This window comes from Pteropus alecto, unplaced genomic scaffold (assembly GCF_000325575.1).
Source record: "Pteropus alecto unplaced genomic scaffold, ASM32557v1 scaffold45, whole genome shotgun sequence".
Classification (NCBI taxonomy): domain Eukaryota; kingdom Metazoa; phylum Chordata; class Mammalia; order Chiroptera; family Pteropodidae; genus Pteropus; species Pteropus alecto.
Window position 1 is genome coordinate 27,220,518 of NW_006442491.1, and position 21,954 is coordinate 27,242,471.

At 44.6% G+C, this 21,954-nt stretch overlaps 1 protein-coding gene across 1 annotated transcript in view; it reads right to left on the minus strand.

The window, feature by feature from the left end:
- PTPRT (protein tyrosine phosphatase, receptor type T) overlaps nt 1–19,247 on the minus strand; it is a 675,700-nt gene extending 656,453 nt beyond the window's left edge. The window contains exons 1-2 of the mRNA XM_015596894.1: nt 19,168–19,247; nt 18,279–18,478 (exon numbers count right to left, since the gene is read on the minus strand). Coding sequence (XP_015452380.1) covers nt 18,279–18,478; nt 19,168–19,247 — 280 coding nt within the window. The remainder of the gene's footprint in view (nt 1–18,278; nt 18,479–19,167) is intronic.
- Nucleotides 19,248–21,954: the final 2,707 nt, after the last annotated feature.

Consider the following 21,954-nt stretch of genomic DNA (forward strand, 5'->3'; position numbering starts at 1 on the left):
TTATCATTACAATTTCATCTTGACATATCTCACCAATTGGAAATGTTTCTCTCTCTCTCTCTCTCTCTCTCTCTCTTTATCTCACCAATTGGAAATGTTAAGTTTCTCTCTCTCTCTCTCTCTCTTGCTCTCTCTTGTGCACACACACACACAATTTCTTTTAGAGACATATCTTGTTCTATTGATCTGTCTCTTCTTGGATTCTCATAGATGCTATTTGGACTCTTTTAATTCCAGGATACATTTCTAAAACTTAGAAATGGAAGTCTTTCTTCATTATTCTCTTGCAATAGCAGCTTCATGATCTGTGACCATTGATTTTTCCAGATAAACTTTAAAATTATTTTGTAACATTGCTTAAAATTTCCTATTGTATTCACATTACATATTTTAAATTAAATTGATAAGTCTTCCCATCCGGGAATAAGATACATCCATTTACTTTTCTATTTTCTCAATTTTGCTTTATAGCTCCCTTCTAAAGTTCCTTCATATTGCCTCTTGAGTTATTTCCTCAGCCTTTTATATTTTTGTTTCTTTGATAGAATGAATCCATATATTTACATATGTTTCTAACTGGTTATTTCTAGGATTTAGGAAATTATTGATTTTGTCTGTTTATTCCCTAACTAGTCACCTTATAGACTCTTATTAAGGCTTCTAATAGCTTTTCACTTATTTCTCTCAGAGTTTTGGTAGATAATAATATCTTCTGCAAATGATAACTTTCTCTCTTCCTTTCCCATAACTATACTTTCAATTCTGTTACTAGAAATTCCTGAATGAATGCTAATTAATTTTAGTGATCATGAGCATCCTTATATTTTTAAGATATTGGATGTTGGTTTAGAATAGACAACCTCTGTCTAGCACATTAAGAAAAGAGCTTTCCATGCCTTCTCAGGATGAGAGTTACTCTCTGTGCACCCCACCTCCAATCCAAACCTGTCCCCACCCTGCCCTGTTCTCTGAGGGTCTCACCTCTGTGGTCGGCATCTTCCAGCCTCCCTCGCCCTCTGCTCTGGCTGAGCTTGACCGGTGGGAGGTACTGGCAGAATACCAGAGGGTAGGAGGAGTGAGGTAAGGCAGTGGTTGTGTGCCTCTATCGCCTGTCAGGCAGTCTCGTAACACCATTCACCACCGCTGCCCTATAGTCATGGGGACAGTGACCGCTCCCCACAGTAGCCAGTCTCAAGGTGCTTTACGATCTCTTGTTAATTGCCTCAGTCTTGATCCAACCTCTATTTCATCAAACTCTATCCATTTAAACCCTTTATATGCCACATATTTCTCACCCAGAATTTCTTTAACTGACTGATAAATTAAGATCCACCGTTAAGTGTTTTCCAATGTCTTTTGCAACATCTCAAAAATGATCAAAATATTTTTCTACCTTGTGACATTTATTCATTCATTAAGAAAAAAAAAATGAGTACCTACTTTGTGCTAGCTGTTGTGGTAAACACTGAGCTTAGAACAGAAAAAAAAAAATAGACGAGCTCTCTGTCTTAATGTTCTCTTGGAAGTAGTGACTAGGAAAGAATGATCTGATGAAGAATAACAGGAGGATGTATTCAGATAGGATGGTCAGAGAGTCTTCCTCACAAAAGGTGACATTGAAGTTTGAAAGTTTGGAAAGAGTTGGGGAAGAACCTTCTGGGAAAGGAGAATAGCAAGTGCAAAGGCCCTGAGACATAGGTTAGGCGTGGATGAAGAACGGACAGGCCACCATCAAGAAAGGGCGGGGTGCTAGAGGATATGAAGGCGGGGGCTAGATCAGGGATGTCCAATAGAAATGTAATACGAGCCAGGTTTTTGTAGTTTTACATTTTCTAGTAACCATCTTTTAAAGGTAAATGGAAATAAGTGAAATTTATTTCAATGTAATTTATTTAACGCAATTTATCTAAAACATTTAAATAATATAAAACATTTCAACGTTTAAATAATATAAAAAATTAATGAGATTTTATATATACACATATAACTTTTTGAGATGTGGTGTGCCTTTTACATTTAAAGCACATCTCAATTTGGACTGCCCACTTTTCAAGAGCTCAATATCCCTGTGTGGCTGTTGGCCACTATGGTGGCCAGCACAGGACTAGATCATGCCCATCAGGCCTTGGTGACACTGGAGACTGGTTGAAAAAGGCAGGGCATATGAGATTCATCTCTACGGCTATCAGCATCATGCCTGCACACAGTAGGTGCACAGCGAATGTTTGCTGGGCAGAATGACAGAAGACCAGAACAGATTCTAGTTTCCATAAGCAGAGAGGCATCATTGTGATCGCTCAGGTACCTGCTTTAGGAAACTCAGTCTATTTTAGGTCCTCAGCCAAGAGAGGAAATTGGGGTCTGCCTGCTGGATCTCCTACTGTGGGGGCCCTTTAAGGCCACCTCTCCTGTGCCTGGGGCACTTGGCCCAGCTGCTCCCTTAATTCAGAAAGATCACTTTGCATCATAAGCCAGGGAGTGGGAGGGAGGGGGGCCATTAGCATTCATTATACACAGCTTTTCATTTGGAAAAGCACCTCAAATGTGTCTATCCACATTGCTTTGCTTCATTTTTCAACATTCATGAGTGTAATTGCATTTATTTTTTCTCGTCAAGACTGCAAAACAAGTGATAATTTACTACATTACAGCCTATATCAGCTGGGTTTACAGCCACAACAGTTCTAATCTGCCCTCAGAGAGGCTGGGTGGGTCGGTAGGGGGTGGACTTTTTAGCTGGGAGCAACACATTTCTTTGTAACAGGGAGCCTAGGCCTAGCTACTCATCAAGGTCACAATGACAGTGACAATAACTAACCCATACAGAGACCCTAAGCTCTCAAATCATGTTCACCTCCACCATCTAGACTGCTTTTTGCAGTAATAAGGTGAGGCAGACACGTATTCCCATCCCCATTTCACAAAAGAAGAGACCTCATGAGATTCAGGGAGGTCCTCAGTCATACATGGTGACAGGCTGATAAATCTCAGAGTCAGGGCTCAAACGTGGATGCTTGTGATAGGAAAGCCTGTGCTGTGTCCACGGTGCCATGTGGCAATGCTTGAACCCTGGCGAAGCCTGAGGTCCTGCAGTGGTGTCATCGGAACTATGCGTGATATTAAAAGTTTGTAAGTCCAGAGTGCTAACAGCAGCCGGGCCTCCTGAGGCGACCTCCTGCCCTGATTCTACACCACAGAACGCTGACCTTCGGGGTTCATGCCCTTGCTGAAGGGTACATCCAAGTGCAGCTCTGTTTGTGATTATCTAGAAATGAGAGTGGGGAAGCACAGTCTAGCCTTGTGTTTGGGGATCCATCTCTGCAATGTTTACTTCCCCTTGAAAACAGAAGCCAAGCCCACAGTGACATCCAGACTTTAGGTCACAAATGTTCATGGATTAATGAGTAACTTTTTCACGATTGACAGGACTCAGCCGTAAAAGCTTACTTGTTAAACTCATTTCCTAAGTAAGAAAAAAGCAGTAGTGAGTGATGTCCGTGGTGGCAAGACTCTCATCCCCTCTTCCACCCCTTGATTATAACACACGGGTCATGGAAAGAGAGCAACGCAAAGAGCTGGGTTTGCCCTAAGGCATCTGAGTGGGGTAGCGGAGACCAAGCAAAACCTCAGACCTGAGTCACAGATGCGTCAGCACAGTGTGGCCTCTCCTGGGGTCCAGCCCCACCTCTCCAGCTCTCTCCACAGCAGAGAAGGGAGCGAGGTAATCGCTGCAAAGCTGGGAACAAGAAGTCCCTCCAGCCACCTGGCCAAGGTGCTCAAGCCTAGAGGGGACACCTCTCATCACCCCGTTCCCGTCCTTTCTCCGCAGAGTCAGGACCTATTCCCAAGCAGAGTCTGGCCGTCCTGACACTGGCTAGTGAGACCCTTCTTGTGGGCTCTCCTGCCTCAGACCTGGCTACTCAGGGACCTGCTGCTGAGCTTCCACAAGCACGGTGGACACAAGGGACCTCCAAGAGCTGCTACGGGCTTCAAAGGAGGCCAGTTCGGCCACATCATCTAGTCTCACACACATACACACACACACACATGCACACGCAGACGAGAGAGACAGAGAGAGAGAGAGAGAGAGAGAGACCATCTAGTCTCACACACACATACACACACACACATGCACACGCAGACGAGAGAGAGAGAGACAGAGAGACAGAGAGACAGAGAGACAGAGAGACAGAGAGACAGAGAGAAAGAGAGAGAGAGCATGCCAGTTAGTTGGCTTGTTTGTTCAGGCCTGACAAACGCTTAGGTACTCATTCCCTCAACAGGTTAACTCAGCGTCCCCACTGCGAGTCCTAGCTGAGACAGGACAGGAAGGAGGCACGTGGGCAGAGAGGACCTGCCATGTGCCAAGCATTTTGTCCTATGTTTTCATGTTATCTCATTCAATCTCCACATCTTCCAGTCCTATTACCTTCTTTTTATAGGTTAAAGAAAACCCTGAGCCATAGAAAAACTACATTGTTTTGTTCAAGGTCCTCCAGGCATATCCCTCAGGCTGGAGCGTCCGCGAACTTTGTGTATGTGTACACTTCTCACTCCTACACTCAACTGTACATAGACTCCACGACAGAGGTTATTGAAGTTGCACTGCAAATATAAGAAAGCGGTCTTTTAATTGGAGAGAATAACCTTTCTGTTATTGCTTTCCGTATTGCAAAGTCTAAAGACTTAGTACAATGTCTTAAAATCAGGATTATAAAGCTGACATTTTGCTTAAAGTGGTCAAAATCAGATAATTATTTCATTCTACACGAGCACTTAATACAGTTCTCTCGTAACGATTACCATTACCCAGAAAAGAAACCAGGGGTAGCTGTCCGGCTTGCCGTGCACCGGCCTCCCTTAAATCCTGCCTCCCTCTCACAGGCAGGCGAGACTCTCTTGTTCCTATTTCATGAGGCCTCTGGTGGCAGCAACGAAACAAATTCTGCACCAGCAGAACTGCCTCATAGAATCTGCATGCTGTTAGTTAGAAAGAACTGTGAGGTTGTTACTTTTTCAGGCTCCTTCATTGTGTGAGTAGGGCCGCTGGGGCCCAGAGAGGCTAAGCAACTTGCTCTACGCCACACAGAGATACAGCAACACAGCAGACCCAGAACCCAGGTCTCCTGTAACACCCCCCACCCCACCCCCGATATAGTGCTCTAAACCAAAAGCTTATACTTGAATTATCTGTTTCTTTAAATCTGTTTCCCAGTAACTTAACATTTCAATTGTCTCCCAGCTCATTTGCTCAATATTAATCGGGAGTATCCTGGGAGCCAGAGCCAGTTCTAGGGACTGAGGACAAATAGCTATGAACGGGAGAGCTGATTCCTGCTCCGATGGCGCTTACATTTGATTGAGAGAGGTGGGTGGTAAACGCAAACTTACATACATTTCCCATGTTGAGCTCGTTGGATGAATGACCTGGGGCAGAGACTGGGGGCCCGGGGGGCGGATTCTGAGACCTGGGTGTCCTCAAGGCAGAGGAAACAACATGGAAGTGGTGCAGAAGGCAGGAAAAAAAGAAGGCAGGCTGAGTTGAAGGCTGCAGGATGGCGAACAATAGAGCTGGAAAGAAGGGGCACCTGAGGGGACCAAGGCTTTGTGGGGGAGGGAGACAGGATGGGACTCGGCATGGGTGCTTCTGTAAAATGCAGACTTGCCCCTCAGCCCTGTCTTTTTGAATGGGCTCTTCCATCTCCTCTGGTGCCCAGTCTGCTCTCTGCCCATCCCCCAGAGTGTGGAAATTTCCAGTTCTGCTGTCTGCCCTCTGCTCTTCTTATTCTCCTGGGAAATTCTGACTCTGGTCGAGGGGTTACCAAGCCAGCCCCAGGTCAGATTGCTAGTGGCCTGCAGAACTGGCGTGCCAACTCCTACCAGCCTGATTTCAAAGTTCACACTCCCATTCGTTTCTTCCATTTAAAAGAGCACAGTTATTTACTCACTTAGGACACACTGTACTAGAAATCGGCTTGGTATTTTACATCATTCCTACCTTTCTATACTCTTTCACACATCACTGGGGCCGGAAGCCTAGAAACTCCATTTTCCTTTTAATTGAGATAAAAACGTAAAACGTAAAATCTACCGTCTTCACCGTTTTTAAGTGTACAGTTCAGTAGTGCCAACTATATGCACACTTTCGTGCAACAGATCTCCAGGACTTTTTCATCTTGCAAAACTGGAAGTCTATACCTACTGAGCTCCCTGTAGCCCCTGGAGACCACGATTCTATTTTCTAAGAGTCTGACTGCTTTCGATACCTCAGGTAAGTCAAATCATACAGAATCTGTCTTTTTGTGTCTGGCTTATCTCATCCAGCATAGTGTCCTCAAGGCTCATCCATGTTGTAGCTAGTGTCTGAATTGCCTTCCTTTTTAAGGCTGAACAAACTATCCTTCCTTTATCCATTCGTCTGTTGATGGGACATTTGGGTGGCTTCCAACTTCTTGGCTATTGTGAATAATGCTATAATAAACATGAATGTACAAATATCTCTTGAAAAGCCTGCTTTTAGTTATTTTGGATATATACCCAGAAATGGGATTGCTGGATCATATGGTAATTCTAGTTTTAATTTTTTGAGAACACTTCATACTATTTTCCATAGTGGTTACATTATTTTACATCCCCATCAACGGTACACAAGGGTTCTGATTTCTCTGCATCTTTGCCAATGTTCTTTTATTTTCTGTTATTATTTTTATTATTCTTATTGTAATCACCATCCTAATGGGTATGAGGTGATAGCCCATCATGGTTTTCATTTGCAGTTCTCTAATGATTAGTGATATTGCACATCTTTTTATATGCCTCTTGGCCATTTACACATCTTCTTTGCAGAAATGTCTATTCACATCTTTTGTCTATTTTTTAATCAGGTTATTCGCTTTTTTTTTTTGCTGTTGAGTTGTAAGAGTTCTTTATATATTCTAGATATTAACCCCTCAGTAGATACATGATCTGTAAATATTTTCTCCCATTCCATAGATTGTCTTACACTCTACTGTTTCCTTTGCTTCTCAGACGTTTTTAAGTTTGCTATAGTCCCACTTGTCTATTTCTGCTTCTGTTGTCTCTGCTTTTGTTATCATATCAAAAAAAAAAAAAAAGTCACTGCCAAATCCAACATCGTGAAGCTTTTTCCTTATGTCTTCTTCTGGGAGTTTTATAGTTTAGGTATTTAATCCATTTTGAGTAAAGTTTTATATGTGGTATGGTGTAGGTAAGAGTCCAACTTTATCCTTTTGCAAGCCGATAAGTAGTTTTCTAAACACAGTCTGCTGAAGAGACTGTCCTTTACCCATTGTGTTTTCTTGGCACCTTTTGAAACTCATTTGACCATATACACAAAGGTTTCCAACGGTTTTATAAGCTTCTAATTTTAGAAGCCTCTAAAGATATTTAAAGTGCCTGGCACATAGTAAGTGCTCAATAAACGCCAGCTGTGGTTATCAAAGCGAGACATCGTGTTGATGGGAATACAGCTGGTACAGTAAAATCTGATGATCTAAGACAGTGCTGGACAATAGAAATATAATGTGAGCCATATATGTAATTTTAAATTTTCTAGTAGCCGCCTTAAAACTATAAATGGGCTAAATTAATTCTAATAATTTATTTTATTTAAGGAAGCATATCTAACATATTATCATTTCAACATACTAACGTAAAAATTATTACTGGATGTTTTACTAACATGCCTGACTGCTCTGAGACGTTCCATTCCGACAGCAGATACTCAGAACAACACGCGGCATTGAGGTGGGTGGACACTGGGGGCTTCGTCAGTGCAACAAACTGATGGGTCAGCGCTCAGCGATTAGACGTGAGGCATTTCTCTTATTTTCTCAGTTGGAAGACCCCCCCCAAAAAAAGTTTCCAGGAAACTTTAATACATAAAATTTTCAGCGTGTAGATGAATTAGTCAAATGTCTACTTATGGTGTTTAAGACACAATTTAGTTACACGTATTTAAAATCACAGGTTTCATAAGATAACATGTTAAAATAGGTAGTAGGTGAGAGCACAGACTCTGGAGACAGACTACCTGGGTTCAAATCTCAGCTCCTCCGTTTACTATTAATTTTTGAGTGAGTTACCTCACATTCTGGGTCTCCATTTCTCATCTATAAAACGGGGCCATAACAGTACCCAGCGCTGCTGAGGTATCAAATGAATTAAAAACGTGTAGAGCTCCTAGAGCACTTTCCAGTAAGTGGAACACACATTTTAGGTTAAAAAATAGTGGTTTATTTCCCATTCCCATATATCATAAAGACTTTTATTCAAGCACGTCACCTGCACCATTGGCACCTGGGTCTGTCATCAGAGGAAGTACTTTTCAGTTGAATGACTATTTCACCTTTACTTCCAATGACACCATTTGGATAAAATGCTCTTTGAATCCAGGTTTGATGTCACAGAACCAGGGTGAGCATCTATGTGAGTATTAGAGCAGACATGTTTTACCATTAATCTGACAGGCATATGCTCTGATCTGCCCGCAAACATCTTCTGCTGCTTTCCAAGCCATCTTTATCACTCATCATTATTTGGTCATATCCTCTGGAATAATACTAAATTTGTCTTCAATTTTCTTGCCTTTTTTCCCCCCTATCAATTCTGTTATCACTGTAAACATCCCAAACTAGCACGGATTGGGGTCACTGCAGGCTAATGTAGTTGCCCCAATTAATTTTGTAGTTCAAAGCACACAAGAGGCCATTCCATTATATGAGACACTTTGTAAGAACATTTCCGAGAGCAGTTTGGAGACCAAAATCTTGCCTTTTATTTGGGCATATGGAGGACTTTTTGACTTTTATCTTTTCTTCTCCCGGTGCCCTTTCTTGAATGTTAATAAACCGTGGAGCATGCATCCAGTGGAATACCATGCAGCCCTGGGAGGTGAAAACCAGATCTAAACACAGTGGCACGAAAAGAGAACAGTGACACAAGCCTGGTGACGACAGCCCTAGTCATTATCTGCATTCTTAGGAGGCACTAGAATGCGGTAGTTGAGAACACAGATTTTGGACCCAGATTTCCTGCAGACAAATCCTGGCTCCACCACATGCCAACTATGACCTTGGGCAAGTCCTTCAAACTTGTCTGCCTCCAGCTGTCCAATTTGTAACATGCAGATGATTGTATCTATATCAGAGGACTGTTGCAAAGGTTAAATAAATTAATACATTTAATGTACTTAGGAGAATGCCTACCATATAACGAGTACCACACAAACACTGCTTCTTCATTGTTATTGTTACTATCGCCACATATTTACATTTTCTGATTCCCACCCACCCTCCCTCTCACCTCCTTCTTCTCCTCTTTCTCATCTTCCTCTCTCTCTCCCTCCCCCATCCCTTCTCCATCTTCTTCTCTTTTCTCCTTCTCCCCCTCGGCCCCGCCCTCTCTCTCTCTTCCTTGATATGCATCAGTCTGTTAATAGTGATATTTGAGGGAACTGAGATGGGGCTGGGGCTCGGGAGGTTTAACTTACATGTACAAACTCAGCATTTCTTTAAGAATGAATTTATAATATTTTATCATTAAAGAGCGAAGAAAAAATATATTGACTCAACAGTGGTTAAATGGAAACATAAGAGCTCACAGCTTTAAGTCAATCGATAATAATACCAGGAGGGATTAAGGGTGTTTAAAGGCCCGCACTTCCAGATCAGTTGAATATAAGCATCGCATTACAGAAACAGTAGGTCTGTTTGTGGATGTGTCACATTTTTCCAATGGAGAGCCTCTTACCTAGGTCACAAACAGATCTATTTGTGAGAATATGCCAGGCCCCAGAGAAGAGGCAGGGGTAGTCCCCAGTGTCCCTTTATTTGCCCCTAGGATTACCTCTAGAGAGGAAGAGACCTGACCAGTCAGGCCTTGGGACCAAAGGGCCCCTTGTGACCACAGCCTCATCAAGCTGAGAGACGATGGCACTGGAAATACGAAAGCCACAGACACCCCAAGTACAGTGAAAATACCAAAAAAAGCAACAGCCTCTCCAGGGTTCTTCTCAGAATTTCCTGACATCATTTTTCTTTTGATTTTCCCAACACTAATAACCCTAACAATAATTTAGTCCATATATGGACCACCTGCCCTGTTCTAAGCCCCACACAGGGCATAGGGAATTCAGCAATGAGGGGGCAGCTCATGTCCTTGAGTGGCTCACAGCCCTGGTGGGAAATCAGAGAAAATATGTTGTAATAAATTCAGCCACAGAAGCACAGAGGAGAGGTAACGCTGTGGGGAAGTCAGGGAAGGCCTGCTGGAGGAGGTGACATCTATGCTGAATTCCGATACAGGAGAAATGAGGACAGAAGGTGCCTTTTAGCCAGAGGGGTCAGACAGTGAAGAGCATGATGGCGTGACCTGCAAGATTTGTGGTTGAAAACAAGAGAAATCAACCGCGACCATCTTTCTCAAAAATAGGAATGTTTTGGAAGAACATTGGGAGGCTCATCATGAATAGGAAGCCGAAAGATCAGGCTTGAAAACCAAGCAGAAACTAAGGCATCTGTGGGGAACCAAGCAGCAGACAGTTAGTAACCTCTTTTAGTACAACCTCTCGTGGCCCAGACATCGCCCCTACCGCTAGACACCCCGTTGCACTGGCCTCTGGCTCATCCTTCCTCGGTGGAAAGTCCTGAGCAGGGGGATCCAACTGACGTCATCCAGGTCACGTGTCCAGCCACACCCAGACTTTCCGGGGGTGGTGCATTTCTGTCCTCTTCACCTTCCAGAGAGCACCACATCCCACCAAGATTCCACATGATGGGAGATTCTCAAAATCAGGAAGCAGGGTTATAGGCTGGAATCCCAAAACAAAAGCAAGAAGGACCCTCTTGCATGATTATGTAGAAGGGAAAACAGAAGAGGAGAGGGCAGAAGAGGGGGTGAAGCTAGAGACAGATGCTGGGGTCGTATCATGAGAACATTCAATTATTAATGCGGGCAATTCATTTAACAAACATTCACTGCTAACTTCTAAGTCCCGGGCACTAGGGTTACAGATGTAAATAGAATGGTGCTTCTGCCTACAAGGAAAACAGAAACGAGTTCAGCACGTAGACTACAAAGAAGCTTGTTATTCATCCAGTAAGCACTGGAAAGCCCGTCCTGCTTTTTACAGCTGATGTCCACTCTGATTGGTCAGTGCTTGGACTGCTCTGGTTCATTACTATTTTGAATATGATTCCTGCCGATCCCCAGAAGGTCTCCATCCAGTGTATGAAGAGCTACCACATGGTCTTCTCGGGACCATCACTGGTTCCTGACTTGTGTGAATTTCAGAATTCACAAAGCATTTTCCCAACATCGACTCATGGGCAAATTTCCAGGATCTCATGTTTGACATGTGGATGATATTCTTCCTCCAGATCTCAAAACTAACACACGATCATCATTCTGTGTTTGGTACCATATATATATATGTGTGTATGTGTGTGATATTTATGTATATACGTACTATATATATATACATATATATGTAAAATTTGATAACTTCTATTGGAGATGAATACAGAGATATATGTACAAATACTCACTGCAATATGATTGAGGAGTAACTAGAAGGAATTTAAATATGCAACAATACAGGTAGTTAAATAATCATGGAATAGTTATTGCAATGGAAAACTATGAAGCCTTTGAAAGCGTGTTTTTAAGGAATATTTAAGGACATGAGAAAATTCTTAAAATAATATTAAATAGGAAAAGAGATATTTATCTAAGTTCGTGTGCACATATGACTTTTGTTCTTTATAGCTATCTCTATTGTGTATACTCTCTACAATGAATATGCATTATTTTTGCAAGCATAAATCATGAATGTAAACAGAAATAATTTTAAAAGATGTTTAATGACAGTACCATGTATACAATACATATTTCTCTTCCTTGGAGTTGAAGCCTGGCTCTTTTTTTTCATACATAACTTACATAACTTACATAACTTACATAACTTACATAACCTTGGACCAGGTAAGTTTACCTGCCTAAGGATTGATTTTCTCAAAAATAAAGAGGAGATAATATCTCCGAACTCACAAGATGGTGGCACAGTAGAGGAAATACATAGGAAAATGACTAATCAAACTCTTGGTTAGAGTGAATACGCAGTAAATGCCAGTTCTCTTAAAAGAAAGCAAAGCAGAGCTCTGGTGGAGTTCTAACGTGGGAAAGGTAACAGCCAGGGTACCGATGTGTGACTGACCCAGTAATAGCTTCCTGGGGCTGCCGTAACAAATTACCGCCAACTAGGTGGCTTAAGACAACAGAAACTTATTCTCTCACAGTTCTGGAATGTAAGAGTCTGCAATCAAGATGTTGGCAGGGACACGTTCCCTGCAAAGGCTCTAGGAAGAATCCGTCCTTGCCTCTTCTGGCTTCTGGTCTTTGCTGGCAACCCCTGGCATTCCGTGGCTTAAAGATGCATTATTCCAATCTCCGCCTGTCTTCACATGACCAACTCTATGTGTCTGTGTGTCTCTTCCCTTCCACCAGTCATGTTAGAGAAGGTCCAGTATGACCAGCACGACCTCATCTTAACTTGACTACATCTGTAAACATCCTATTTCCAAATAAAGTCACATTCACAGGTGCTGGGGTTAGAACTTCAATTTATCTCTTTAGGGGACATAATTCAACTCATAATAGACCCCACCCTTCTCTCTATAAATATCAGCAGTTAGAGAAAGCAGGAACACACAGCCAAGGGAGCAGGGGCATGAAGAAGAGCCCAGGACCCTGCCAGAGACTATGTCTGCTTCCACGACAGGCTGATTGGTTGAAATATTCCTGTCTATATGTGTGCACACCTGTGTGTCTGTTCTCCCTGGATTCTTCCCAATATCTGCGCCTTCCAATGAGGTAACTAAAATGATATTTATCTGCTCTAGAAATTTGGGCAAAATGGAGAAAAGAAGCTGCCTGTTTTTTTCTAAATTTAAACTTACTGAAGAGATTATGCTGTGGGTCCCAGAGGGGCTGGGCCAAGATAGGTGTGCCTTCGAGGGCTGAGAAGGTGACTGGAGGAGTTCTCCTACACTGGGAAGGGGAAGAGGTGGGTCTGCTGGTCCCACACCGCTCGGCGGCAGTACTTGAGGAGGTGGCAGGCCCTAGAAGGGATGCTGGATGATGCACCTGGGCTGGCTGGACCTGGGACAAGGGCTCCAAGCCTGGGAAAGGAGCAGCAGAATTATTTGATTCAAAGAGGCCACAGGAAATGTGACAGCAGGATTCTCAGAGGAGACCACAATGGCCTACTTAAGTCCCTGAGACATTTGTAGACACCTAGAGAAGGGGGAGCCCCCATAATGACCAAAATTTAACATTTAACTCCCTGGAGGCTCAGAATCAGCTTCAAATTGATGTAAATTCAGTTTTTATTGTGCACCTGGGTTTTCAGCTTGAGATTCAACCTGACTTCATTCCAACACTTAAAACAATGTCCCTACAAGCACTAGAAGGAAATGGAAGGCAACTTCCCACGCCCCGTTACTTCTGACTTCCGCCCTTTTAAAAGGACACTTACAGCACTTGCATCTCCCTTCAGCCCCCAGAGACCTTCCTGCTGGGCCCTGAGCTGGACCTCAGGGTGGACACGTAGAAACACATGCCAAGGCTGGGAATGCAGAGCTAGGAACCAGTGGAAGCTGCAGTTAGTTCCACGGAGAAGAGAGAGGCCTGGAGAGAAGGTGTGCGGGTAGACCAACCCGGTTCCTCTGTGACAGCCCCAATAAAGGTGAAGTGGGGGGAACCCAGGCCTGAAGCCTGAAATGCCAGCCCAGGGATGAGGGAAAGAATATGGCGGTGGCCGTGTGCAGCACTGCGTTAACAGAGCTGAGCGTGAGGAGGTGTGCAAGCCCTCGGGGCAGGGAGCAGGGCAGGGGATGCGTCCTGAGCCTCTCTGGGGCTCTCAGGCACCCAGGGCAGGCAGACTGCCCGATGGAAGGTTCACCTGTGTAAAGCAGCACCTGGAGTCCGATGAGCTTGAAGAGGGAGGCATGGTTCTAAGGTAGACGTAAGAACCGGAAAAGAAATTAGGGGAACTGGGCTTGAATACTCCGTCATGTGCACATACGCCACACTCACAAAGGCACTACCCGCACACGTCACTCTCGCACCGGTTCCCATGTTAAGGAAGAGAGAACTGAGGCTGAGGGATTAAGGCCCCAGAGTCACTCGGCCGTGGCACAGATCTGGAATCAACCAGCCTGTAAATAGGACTTTGATGAGGTCTTTGACAGCGAAGAACAGGATGCTATGAGTGAGAACGATAATGGAGTCTTCCTTTAGATAGACCAGCGAGGGAATCTCCCTGAGAAGGGATGTTTTGAGCTGAAACCTGAAGAAATTAGCCAGGGGAAAAATGGAGAAAACTTCCAATGAGAGGGAACAGCACGTGCGAAGGTCCTGAGCCAGGAAAGAATCTGACATGTCCAAGGAAGTGAGAAATAACCAGCGTGCCTGGAGCATTTTGAGAGAGGAAAAAAAGAGTTCGAGAAGACACCAGGTCATCGAGGACCCTGTAGGCCATGGCGAAAGAATTTAGATTTCGTCCTATGTGCCGGGAGAAGCCGCCAGAGGGGTTAAATGCCTAAGCGACATGGTCTCTAATTTACCCAGAGTATAACACAGAAGCAGGTCGGTAAAAGATTGTGGAACATCTGAATAAACAGACTCGAACTAGATTTCCAAACAGATGGAAACTGCTGGCTTTACAGAAGGAAAAGTAAGATTTCAGCCTTTGCCCATGAGAAGAACAAACAATTTCGCCTAATCTAAATTCACTTTCATGCCTCTCTGCCTAAGAAGCATGTAGAGCCGCTGAAATACGCAGGCACATCATGACAGAATAATTTCAGTGATCATTATCAAATGCCTCTATTTAGAAAAGCTCAGAAGATTGTATTAGCACAATTCAATATTTATGAAATGACACCGTGCCGTAATGAGGGGATGGGAAAAATTAAGATTAGAAGCCAGAGTTGTTCCTTTGGGGAGAGAAAATGACATGGTGGGAAAAGCAGCAATGTCACTTGGTTTTCTGAGAACCTCGGTTTTCTGATCTGTAAAATGGAACGATCGTGGCAAAGGCTAAAAAGGTGTGATCAGTGAATAGAGGGCCCACAGGCATTTAACAATGTTTATCATTCATTTCTTCAATAAAAAAATATATATATATATGTGCTAAATCCATCCACCCATGTGTCCATCCAACAAAATGTTATTTACTGCAAACCGTGTGTGATGTGCTGTGTTAAGCACGGAAGACGACGCTGTGAACGAGACTGCCGAGGTCCCTGTTCACGCGTAACGTCTCATCTGGGGAGCGAAACACACACTGAACAAACATCAGCTGTGGTGTGTGTCCCCGGGGAAAAGTGCAGGGTGCAATGGGAAACATCGCAATGGTCTGCCCCAGGCCGGGAGACCCAGACAGCACTGCCCTAAGGAAGCGATGTGTACGCTGAGGTATAAGGGGGAAATACAGGAGAACTGGGTTGAGGGAAAGGTCCCATGCAGAGTGCCAACCTGCTGTGAGTTCCTAACACAGGAAAGGGCCTCAAACATCCTGGGGATTGAGAGAAGCCCGTGTGCAGCGAGCACAGTGGGATACGCTGAGGATGGAGGTATAGGCAGGACCAGCCACACATGGCCTTGGAGGCCCCGAGGAGCTGTGGTGGTCTTTCTCGGGGCAATAGGAAGCCTCGGAAAAATGCTAAGCAAAGCAGGATGGGGACAATGAAGGGAAGCGGTAACATGAACAGGTCTATGTTCTAGAGCTTCTGCGTGGAGAAAGGATTGAAGTCTAAAGAGGAAGCCAAGAAGCCGGTTAGAAAATCTTCCAGTGACGCAGGCAAGAGCGGCCGATCTGTACCAGGCAGCGACGAAGAGACATAAGCAGACCTGAGATGTACTAAGGAGATGACGTGGCAGGACAAAGTGAGTGACAGGAAGAGAGGATAAAGAGAGGGAAGAGAGAAGTATGACCCTTGGGTTTCAGAATCAGTGCCAGACTGGATGAAGGGGCCTTTCCCGAGACAAAGAACTGGAGAGCGAGTAGACAGGGAAGGAGAGTGGATGAATCGAGAGTTCAGTTTTGGAGATGCTGAGTTTGGAGAGCCTGCAAGAGCCTATGGGACTTCAGGTGGGCAAACGAGGAGCAGAAAGAACATATGTGCGCACATAAACACACACATACACAGACGCACACACTCACACACTATAAGAGCTGGATTTATTTGGCCAATATCAAAGATGGCCATGCAGAGCAGATGTGCTACATTTCAGCATAGGTTCTCTGGATTCTTGGGGTCTCTAATGGGATGAGTGAATCTACCATTTAAACCAAGACACTTTTGAGAGTAAAAATTATGATGGAGCACCAGGCATAGACGTTATCCAATGACCACCTACCTAACGAGCAGTTATATTTGTTGGAAAGCATTTGTGTTTGCTCATGCAAAGTAGGAGCCTACCAGATCTGAAAAGCTCAATTTTGTACCATAGCAAACTTTTATTACACTTAGGGCTCATGTTTACACTCAGGAGAAACTTATGAAAACAATTTATGCCCTTAATAGAAACTGTGTAGAGCCACCCAGCAGCCTTAGGATTTCGAGCCAAACTTAAAGTCAGTGAGGCCACGAAGACCATAACCTCACCTGGACATCTCTGAGCATCTTCTCTGTCTTCAGCTTAGGGACACCCTGGAAAATCCCTCTCCCCAGAATCAGCTGAGAAGACACGGCGCAGTGGGTCGTGCAGGTCTAGAGCTCATAAGAGATGGCTAATGGCAACTGAAGCCAAAGGAGTGGCTGAGATCATCCGTGGCATGATGGCTGATTTTATGTGTCAGCTTGACCGGGCTGAGGGATGGCTGGGTAGCTGGTAAAACATGATTTCTGGGTGTATCCGTAAGAGTGTGTCCAGAAGAGATTAGCATTGAACTGGTGAACGCAGTGGAGCAGACAGCCCTCCCCAGTGTGGGGGTATCATCCACTTCTCTGACGGCCCGAATAGAACAAAAAGGCAGAGGAAGGGCGAACTTTCTCTCTTCTTGAGTTGGGGTGTCTACCTTCTCCTGCCCTTGGACATTGGCGTTCCTGGCTCTCAGGCTGTCAGACTCGATCAGGGCTCACACCATCAGCTCCCAATTCTCCAGCCTCCAGAATGAATTACACCGCCCACTTTCCTGGGTCTCCAGCTTGCAGAGAGAAGATCATGGGACTTCGTGTGGGGCTTCTCCATAACCATGGGAGCTAATTCCTCTAATAAATCTTCTCTTCTACATATCTCTCTATATTTCTATTGGTTCTGTTCCTCTAGAGAACCTGACTGAGACACACGGAAAGAATATAGAACAAGCCTAGAGAACTCCAACGTTTAACGGCCAGACTGAGCTCACAAAGGAGACTGAGAAAGAACAGCAGGATGGGTTAGTAAAAAACCAAGACAGTGCGTGGGTTAGAGCTTTCAGTCAAGGAAGAACTATAGAGGACGGCCTCCCTTCTCCGACAACCTTCTCCCTTCTCCTGGCAACTGTACCAATGTTTACATTATCGAAAGAGGTGAGCTTAATGCTCCCAGAGTTGCAATTCTTCCCAGTTTACAGCACTAGTTAAACCTCTTCAAGATTCAACTCACCCGCGCATAGTTCAACCTCAATGGGTCCTCCCTGAGTGTATCTCCTCCAGGTGTACCTCTCCCAAAACACATCAGAGGTAACTCTCGCAGGCCTGCCTCACACAGGTATCCATCAGGAGTGCACATTATGCCTTCAGCCCCATTGGTTAAGGATAAGCCGGCCATTCAGGATATCTGGACATTAACATTATGAGTAATATGCTGACTGTGCAAGTTTCCCTGCAGATACACAAGCTGTATTCACATAGCTTAAAAGGAAAAAATGACTTCGATTTCTTCAGAAGTTCTTTCTTCCCCTAAAATTCCACTATTATCCCAAGCAAAAGCCATTGATGCCCTATTATAGCTAAAGCTTAGAACCTTAATGCTAAAAAATATCCTAAAGATTCCTGAATTCAGGTGACACCTACCACATTCTGACACCTACCACATTCTTAAGAATTCACTCAGCCTTGGTTTACATACTTCTGGGAACGGGGAACTCACTACCAACAAAGTTGTCTACTGCCCTCTCAGACAGCTCAACCCATAAGAAAGTTCTTCCCCATGAGTCATGATAAAAGATGCCAAGCCCATCACAGCCCCAAACACAGTGTGTCACCTACCTGTGGGCACCGCTGGGTCCAGCGTTGGTTTCTCCCACGTGTTAATCTGCTCCCAGGTAAACCCATTCGTCCCCAGGGCCACGCTATAACCACAATTGCTGTAGTGCTCATCAAAGGAACAGCCGCCTGCAGACAAAAGAGAGGCGGGTAAATACAGCCTCGTGTCTGGGACGTGGTTCGTTACCCCTGTCTCATCTGCTCTTCATTTACAGCATTGAATTTTAAATTGAAGAAGATTTAAAAAAAAAAAAAAAAGGCAAGCAAATTGGATTTTTATATTTGCTTTGGTGCTCTCAGGAAAGGCGCTGGCATCTGCAGGCCCCCTATTTAAAAAAGTTAATAAGGCTAGTTACATTGATTTCAATCTTCCTTCCTGAGAATGTAAACAGCAACATCTCATTCTAAGTAGGAAAAATGAATGCTAGGCCATGCCTCAGTAATTGCTTCCTGCAACATAGAGAGATGCTTCGGGGCCTCAGGGAGCACTAGCTTCAGAGTCCAGCAAAGCCAGACACAAATCTTAGCTTTGCAAAGCTGTCAGCTGGGGCCAGAGGTTCCAGCCACCTGTATAATCTATACATCAGTTTCTTCACCTGTAATATGGAGGGAAAGTCCCACTTGATAGAAATATCATGAGGATTCATTGGAATAACATATGAAAAGTAACTGGCACAAAATAAGTTCTCAACATCACTTCCTTCCCTAGAAAAGCAATTTTTGAAAAATCATTTTCATGAAAGAAAAATCAGATTTGTGAAGAATTAGACAATCACGTACTTGATAGATAATAAAGTCAATGTCGATAGCGTTTAAAGCTTCTCCCTTTAAAGTCCAAGCCACCCGCCATTGTACAATAAGCTGTATCAATTCAATTTTGACAAGAACTTACTGAGCATTGCTCTGGGCTGTAAGCCCTTCCAAGTAACACTGGAAATGCTCCATGGAAACAAGAGCCACAGCTCTGGACATCCTCCTCCACCTCAACTTCCAGGGCTGTGAAGGATTAGGGCATCTCCACGGGCAAAGAGCAGGAGGAAGGGCACCCTAGGTGAACGGGCAGGATACATGGAAGCGGGAAACAGTGCCTGAACTGAGCTGTGCAGCCGCCCCCTGACCGGTCTCTCAGACCCCAGTTTCACACACGGCTCATCTTTTCCACTGCCCCTTTCTCATCTCCTTGATCCTCTGACCTCATCACATCACCACCTCCCTCCCGTAGACACCACTGGGTCCTCATCGCACGTCCAAACATGGTTCTGCTGAATGCGCAGTAGCCAGTCTCCACCAGCCCCCACCTGTGTCTGCAGCATCTTCATCAGCTGCAGAGGCCAAAATCCCTTCTCTGCACCCCACACGGGGGCTCCCCTCTGCGTAATGGCAGTGGGAGTCCTGTCGACAGATTCAATTCAGAATATGGTTGCACCACCACTAAAGAAAACCTGTTAGAAGTTAGAATTTTCTCTGCTTCCCTTTCCTTCCATGTATGGGAACCCAGTAGAACTGGCCTGTGGCACCCCAGTGAGTCTCGGACTGGGTGAAGGAAGGCTGGACCTATTTGGTGGTATGGGAGTTGGGAAGTGAGTTGAGTATTAAATTTCTTTGCACTAAAATGAAACGGAAACACGGAGTGTTCTATGTAGACTAGCTAAAAAGAGAAAGGAGAGGGAGAGAGAAATCCAAGAAACACCATGAGAAGCAGAAACCTACAGAAGGTAATGGCCGATGAGAAATTTCCAGAGGTGGGAAGTGGCTGAGGCATTGGTGGGAACTAACATATCTGTTTGCTTTCATTTATGCATTCGCTAATCCAACAATTATTTAATTGAGCACTTAGCATAGATCCGGCAGAGTAGTAGGTCTTAGCTGTACGGTGTTTTACAAAACAGGCTTCCTATCACTATTTAGTCAGACAGACTGACAATAAACAACTAAATGAATAAGTAATTACGCATTTATCATGTACTATGAAGGCTGCAGCCGGGGTGGGCGAGAGGATGGCTAAGCTGGAATGGCCCAGGACGGCTTTCGGACCGTGAATTGGAAACAGGTCCCCGTCCTGTGCTGTAAACCAGCTCCCTCTGCTACACCCAACACCTCCGTGAGAGCTGGCTACACATGACAGCCTTGTGTTTCTCATGCTTTAGGGAACTGAGGGAAGGACAATGACTGATGTGGACTGACATGGATCAACAGGTGAGGATGGAAGGCCCAGGAGGCAAGAGGAAAGGTTAGGAGCAGGTGAAAAAGAAGATTTCATCCCAGAGACAGGCAAGGAGGGTGGCTCAATAAATATTTGTCGAATGAATGAACCAATAATAAATGTTAATGGGATGCGTGACACAGACCAAGCTACGCTCGAGAAACCTTGACCCGTACCAGTCCCCCAGCTCAGCCTGCTCTTCCAAGTCCCAGACTTGCCACTTCTACCTAGAAAGCTCCTTCCCCACATTGCCTGTCTGATGAATTCCCAACGATATTCCCAAAACCACATGTACAAACCTTCTCTGACCAGAACAGCAGAGTGAATGCCCCAGATACACAAACACAACACACTGCATTTAAAATTTCAGAAATGGTAGCAGCAGCATTTCCAGTGGCTCTTAGAGGGCCATCTTCCCTTCCCTAAATGGCTACCGCCTCACTGGAGCCCAGCCTGCAGGAGACAAATGAATCAGGTCGATGGCACTGACAACAGATTCCAATGTGCTGGAAGTGATGCGCAAAGGGAGCCTGCAGCACATCAAGTGTTCGTGGGACGAGCTGACGGAGAATCTTAAGCCAAGGTCAGCCTCCAGAGCAAGAGACAGAAAGGTGGCCACGACCATGCTAAGTACGCAGCAGACCATTTGGGTCCTCTCTCTCGTGCACACAAGAACACCATGTTTCCAGGCCACCTTGCATCTGGGAAGAACATGTGATAAACTCTGCAAATACGTAACAAAGCAACATCCGCCAGGGGCAGGACTCACCCATAAAAATAATCCCTTACAAGCAATCCTTCTCACCTGCCCAGACTATGAGGATCTTCAAAGCTGTAGTTGAAGGTGATGGTATCAAAGGAAGAAAGATGCCTACCTCCCTGAGAGAGTCCTTGGAGGACAGCCACCCTGAGAGTCACTTAATCAGTAATATCAGCATTCGACGTTTCAGGAGCCAAATTCCAGTGTGTCTTGTTTTACATCCTGGACATCTTAGGGGCTGGTTGTCACCACAGCAGAGCTTGCACATCCTGACTAATAAAAGAAATGTGTTCTCTCGAGCATTTGCTCCATGCCAGGCACTGACTGCATAGGCTATGCCTGCTCATTTCCTCTCCTTTAACTCTCACAACTTGGTGAGGCAGATTTTTATCCCTGCTTTAAATACAATGTAATTGATGTGTTGAGGAGTTAAGTGACCTATTCAGGTCACACAGAAAGAAGTGTTGGGGCCGGGTTTATATCCATTGCAACCTAACCACAGAACCGATGCTTTTGCTGATAGACCAGAGAGAGAACGTACTCCTCCAAACCAAGGACCAAGTCTTTCGCTTATAAGGTCATGAGAGAGGGGCAGAAATGTAAAGAGTTTCCAGGGTGGCGGCATCTCTCCTATTTTAGAAACGTTTTATTGTTAAACATTTTAACAACTGTCTTTTTTTTTATAGGCTCTGTGCAGGGGCATAGAAGTGACAGAT